At 43.4% G+C, this 6,000-nt stretch overlaps 1 protein-coding gene across 5 annotated transcripts in view; it reads left to right on the top strand.

Annotated features, from left to right (window-relative positions):
• The first annotated feature begins 526 nt into the window (after positions 1-526).
• ANO10 (anoctamin 10) overlaps positions 527-6,000 on the top strand; it is a 122,236-nt gene continuing 116,762 nt past the window's right edge. For 4 of the 5 annotated variants that reach the window (XM_039571236.1, XM_039571232.1, XM_039571223.1 and 1 more), the window contains exons 1-4: positions 527-634; positions 1,791-1,912; positions 3,822-3,995; positions 4,992-5,174. In XM_039571236.1, coding sequence (XP_039427170.1) covers positions 3,836-3,995; positions 4,992-5,174 — 343 coding nt within the window. In that variant the 5' untranslated portion in view covers positions 527-634; positions 1,791-1,912; positions 3,822-3,835. The remainder of the gene's footprint in view (positions 635-1,790; positions 1,913-3,821; positions 3,996-4,991; positions 5,175-6,000) is intronic. The other variant, XM_039571227.1, reaches the window with a different exon arrangement.

The raw sequence follows: 6,000 nt of genomic DNA, 5'->3' as shown, positions 1-6,000 counted from the left end.
CCTTACTACTCTCTGCAACCACCTGAAAAGAGGGCGTAGCCAGGTGAGGGTTGGTTTCTTGTCCTGGTCAACCACTGCAGGACTAGAGGACTTAGTCTCAAGCTGTGCCAGGAGAGGTTTAGGTTGGACATCAGGAGTAATTTCTTTACAAAAAGGATGAATAAACATTGGAATGGACTGTCCAAGGCGGTGGTGGGGTCACTGTCCCTGGAGGTGTTCAAGGAAAGACTGGATGTAGCACTCAGTGCTGTGGTCTGGTTGACACAATAATGTTCAGTCGTAGGTTGGACTCGATGATCTTAGAAGCCTTTTCCAACCTAATTGATTCTGTGATTCTGTGACAGGAGGCAGCACAGGGAGCAAAAGGTGGAAATAAACAAGAAGATGAAATGAGAGCTGGTGGCGCATACGAGCGTTGCCGAAACACTGACACTGGTGCATTTTGAAGGCCCGCGCAAGGGCCGGGCGGGCAGACACGGGCCGGGCAGAGCCACGGCGAGGGGCGTGGCCAGCGGCAGCGGCGGGCGGTGTCACGCTGGGCCGGCCCGGCGCCCATCCTGGCAGCGCCCGGTGCCTGCGGCCTCCGCCCGCCTGCGCCCCGCCCTGCCCTGCGGATGTGGAGCCGGCACCGGCGGTGAGTGGGGAGTGGGCGGCCGGCATTCAGCGGGAAGGGGCTCTCGCTGACTGCGCCGCCGAGAGGGGAGGAGCCTCCGCCCTTCCCGCCCACCCCGCCGCGGCGCGGAGCCAGTGTCGAGCGTGGGCAGCCGTGACACCGCCAGCGCTTCCCCCGCCGCCCCGGCAGCGCTCGGGGTGGTGCTCGCGTCGTGCGGCCGCGGTGGGCTGCGGTCGGCGGGGGGAAGCGGCACAGGGCGCCGGCGAGCGCGGCCGGGCCCGGCCGGGGGCAGGGAGTGAGTCACCGGCCGTGCAGGCAGCGGGGCCGGCCGGGCTGCTCTCCTCCCCGATATTTAAGTTCCTAAAAAAGGAGAGCGAGGCGCAGCCTGGCAGCGGGAAGGAGCCGTGATGGGCCGCCTTAGAGCGGGCACGGCCCGGACGTGGCGGCTCCCGGGGCCGCCGAGCGGGTGGAGGCGGGGCAGTGAACCCGGCTCTGACCCGCTCTGCGCCGACACGCCCTGGAAAAGGGCTGCAGCTCCCTCTGCACTGAGCTGGCAAGGTGGTCCCTGGTCATTGGTTGGACTCGATGGTCTCAGAGGTCTTTTCCAACCTAATTAATTGTGACCGCCACTCAGCTACTCGGTGGGAGCGGGAGCTCTAGGGGTTTGACGGCCTTTTGGGGCTGTTTCCCGTGCTTCTGTGTGTGTCCCAAGTTACACAGTGTGCAGGTGTGAAAGAGGAGGCCAAATTACTTCCCACAGGGTCTGTGCTGGGCGTTGGACAACCTGTTTAAAAAACGTGTGGAAATCACAGAGGCGATTTGGAAGAGTGCTTCATCTCTGTTGTAATTTTCAGTAGTAATAAGCCTGAAACTAACACTTTACTGAAAGCCTGAAAATAACAAATCAAACTGAGTTTCGAGAGTAGTTTTTGGTTAGATGTTAGGAAGAAATTTTTTGCTGTGAGGGTGGTGAGGCACTGGAACAAGTTGCCCAGAGAAGCTGCCGATGCCCCATCCCTGGCAATGTTAAAGGCCAGGTTGGATGGGGCTCTGGGCAAACTGGGTTAGTGGAACGTGTTCCTGGCCATGGCAGGGGAATTGGAACTAGGTGATCCTTAAAGTACCTCCAACCCAAACCATTCCATGATTCTGTGATGTTTCTGTGATTCTTTCACAGTCACCATGCCAAGTATGATGATTCTGAATAAATGATAGGAGCCAAGTTCACTGAGTAGCACGTTGTTTATAAAAAGGCTGTTTTCAAGAGATAACTGTTCTGCAAAGTGATATTGTTAACTGGTAAGTAATATTTAATAATTATCTAGTGCTTTTCATTCTTTAAATTCTTTAGAAATGGCAATATGCACAACGTGTCAGGCATTATTTTAGGAAGCCCCTGATTATGGATAGTGATGCATTAAGGTGCAGTGACTCGTCAAGACAGTGTAGTTACTTACTGACAATCTCAGTTACAGTGCCTCATCCCTGGTTATGTTTTCCTCTGTCTGGTTCATTCTGTTTGTGCAGATATGCATCTAAAATGTTTTTAAATACTTTATTGATCTTGTACATTTCTTTTAAAGATAATGCATACTTTGGTTCAGAGCTGTAAATCTGAATGTTGCAGGATTGTGTGCCTGTGAAAAGACAAGTGAAACTAACTGAAAACCCCATTGAAATTCGGCTTGAAAGTTGTTTCTGACAGTTAAAAGTAAATAGACTTGTTTATTATGATAAGCATATGTTTACAGTATCACTGTATTTTTTAGGATAACTTATATGAAATACTGGAGCCTGATTTGTCTATGAATCACAGAAGTATAACTGTCATAAAAGTTGAACTGCATCCTTATAGCAACTTCCTTAGAAATTAAGTATTTTCAGTGTTTTAACAGGAGAGGGGAAACTACTTAAAGGCAGTGGGTAAACTCCCTTCTTCAGTCAAGTTAATAACAAAAAAACCCAACCCCAAACCAAAATCACCAAACCTTTCCCTCACTTTTAAATTTAGTAAGTTAAAGCTGTGATAGGTTTTATGTTTGGGTTTTTTACTTTTTTTTTTTTAATGGAGCAGGTTAGTTGCCAGATTTACTGTTTCATATCAACATCTCTAAGTTGCTTTATGAAGCATGATACAATGATCTCTGTAGAACAATTTATGTAAAATTTGTTAAAAAGACAAAAGAGAAGTGCCTAGAGTTGTTAAGCCTGCAGAAAAGAAGGCTCAGAGGAGACCTTACCACTCTCTACAACTACCTGAAAGGAGGTTGTTGCAAGGTGGGGGTCTGCCAAGTAACAAGTGATAAGAGAAAATGGCTTCAAGTTGTGCCATTAAAATATTGTGAAAAATTTCATTATGGAAAGGGTTGTCAAGCATTGAAACAGGCTGTCCAGGAAAATGGTTGAGTCACCATCCCTGGAGGTATTTAAAAGCTCTGTAGATACGACTCTTGGAGCTACTGTTTAGTGGTGGACTTGGAAGTGCTGTGTTAATGGTTGGACTCACTCCTGAAGGCCTTTTCCAACCTAAATGGGTCTGTGAGTCTATAAAGGCCTGCTTAGATGATTTGGATTATTTACACATAAAGCTGTGCTCAGTGCTTTGCAGCTGGACTTTGTCACAGAACACTTGGTTTATAGGTTGCAAAAAGTCATTTAAGTGCTTTGAGTTCAATTTGCCTATTGATATGATAGGTGTCTTACTCACCTACACAAGATGGTGTAAGTTTCCTTGGTATGGTTAAAGCTTCAAAGATTAACTGAGGAGGTTCTTCCTTATAATGTGTTTGCATACTCATACCATGAGAAGCTTATTGATTTTTAAATACCTGTTTGACTAAGTTTCTGTTAATGTTTTAATTTGCTGACAAATACACTGTAGGAAGTTGCAAGCTGTTGTTTTTGAGGATAGTTTCCCCTTATTGATTTGTTTGAATTTATTTATTTGCTTTCTTCTCACTACAACAACAGTTGTAAGTAGCAACAACAGTTTTCCTATCTGGAGGGTAGGACACAAATGCCGTGGGAGATCGGTAGCATCTTGACAACTGTGGAAGTTACTCAGCCTGGTAGTAGTAAGTGCATAAAAGTGCACACCTATGCCTTTGCTAAGCACAGACTTGTGTAACTCACTACAGAAAAGTTTTGTGGTGTTTAGATTAGTACCAAATATTTTTTAGCATTTGCTTTGTTTTGGTTTTTTACTTAGCAAGCTCTCAAGAGATGGCGGAAAAAACAAAAGAGGTGGTGGAAAGCTGGTCTTTCTTGGATACTGTTGAGTCTAACTTCACGCCTCTGGTAGTAATTGAACTTGCAAAAGGCACCAAAGAAGAAACCATAGAATGGTTCACTAAACGAATTGTGGACAAAAAGGCAAATGGAGGTGAGTACAGTACATAATATGAAGACATACAGAAAATTAGTTTTCAGGGAATTTGTGGTATAATGATTGTTCGCCAGTCTCATTTCATTTTGCATTTTTGGAACCCACTTAACCCTGTTACTAATGAAAACATTGGCTTAAGGTCAAATGCCAGTTGAACTCTAGAATTCTTCCATTTTTTGCATTGAAGCCCTGATAACCTATCTTTCAATGTAATGTTGATGTCAGAGTTTATAGCAGTTGTCTAGGCATCTTTGTCCTGTTGCTTATGGAAACATGGTAAACCTTGCCTGAATGAAGATGCTTCACATTCTGTCCATAAGACTTTGTACCATGTTGTAGAACAAAATTAAGTCAGCAGAAAGCAATTTAATCTTGGTAACCTAATGTTGGATTTTATTTATATTTTTTGGTAGCTTGTGGGGTCTTACTAAGACAGTATTTCGTTACTCATTTTGGTATGCTTCTGGGAATTGAAGTTAGGCTAATTAATTTGCAATTCCTTGGACTTTTTTTTAAACTTTTTTAAAAAAAGTCATTATTTACAGCTGTTGTAGCTTATGGCTTATGGTCAGTAATATTTCTGTATCTGTTGGATTTGTGACTACCAACTTGCTTTCAGGCCTCTGTTAGATAAGTTAGAGATGTTTCTGTTTGAAAAATCTAGTCTCCTTAAAATCAGTGGGACTGTTTGCAGAAGCACTTCTGGCTTTTGTGGTGCGAACCTTAGGGAAATAGATCCAAACAGTCCCCATTGTTCCAGTTCATTGTTGCGAGTGCTTCAACAGAAGCAGGGCTGAATCAGGGGGTGACCCTGCAAGGTTCTGAACACCATATGTCAAGTGTTGTTGAAATCTTGACTCTTTGCGCCCTTAAAAAGAGACATTTCAGTACTCCTGTTAGCTAGGGCCAGTATATTGGATGCTAAAATACTAGGGCTTTTAGATGTAATTTTAATGTACTTTCTTGCTTATTTTACCCCTCTTTACTTTAAAGGTGCACAACTACTGGTTAAACCACTGGTTATGGAAAATGGAGTTGAAAATATTTATCTAGTTGGAGCTTCCCACTTAAGACTGTTGCTCGGAGCTGAAACTGTAGGTTTGGTGAAGGAATGCAGTGATAACTCAATGAGAACTTTTACGTACAGCAGTAGAAAAACTTTCAAAGATTTTGCAGGTAAGCAATTGTAGGAATCTTTGTCATTGCAAAGTAGAGACTAAAGATTATGAGCAATTGTGCTGCTAAATCTCCTACGGTCTTTTCTGTTCCTTGGAATGGTAACTGTGAACAGCAAGACCAAGCCATGAAAAAAATACTTGTTTTTAGCTGTGGAAATCCAGGTCATATAATGAATTTTGTTTTCTTTCACATGGCTTTAGTTTTTTGCTTGTCTTTTCCTTTATGCTTTGCTATGCTCCAAATAGTCTCTTACTTGTATGAAAGATTTTCTTGGAAAATAAGACAAGACAAAGAGCTGATAAACATGATTTTATGATTAACAATCCATGTTATGAATTAATGTAGCAATTTAATTTCTGTGAGCCAGTTTTGAGGTTTATTATCTTATAATTAGCTGGAAAAAATAGAAACATTTTTCTCTGTTACATGTACACATCAAACAAACAATAATTAACACTACAGACGCATTCAGTGGAATTTGGGCATGATTAGTGGAATCGTTTCTTTTCCTCTCTTACTTTGTGAAGGTGCCAACACAGGAACATTTCCTTTTAAATGTGTTGCTTGTAAGGTATTTAACCCCCCTACAGTGGCAGAACTCATTTTTTGCTCTGCAGGTAAATATTGGAGTTCCAGCTTGGTGTTGCTAATACTTTTAATGTGGCTGTTTGAATGATGCCTTTCACCACATTTTCAATATCAAGGTTCTTGGGTCTGCCTGAAACAATTTGAACTTTTGTTGTTCAGTGCCAGTTTTGCTCAACACCACTGCTGTGTGCAATAACTGTTGCAGTGTCTTTACTTTTGTGGCCTTGTTTTCCTG

The sequence above is a fragment of the Corvus cornix genome, chromosome 2 (assembly GCF_000738735.6).
Source record: "Corvus cornix cornix isolate S_Up_H32 chromosome 2, ASM73873v5, whole genome shotgun sequence".
Taxonomy (NCBI): domain Eukaryota; kingdom Metazoa; phylum Chordata; class Aves; order Passeriformes; family Corvidae; genus Corvus; species Corvus cornix.
This window is presented reverse-complemented; position numbering and strand designations above follow the sequence as displayed.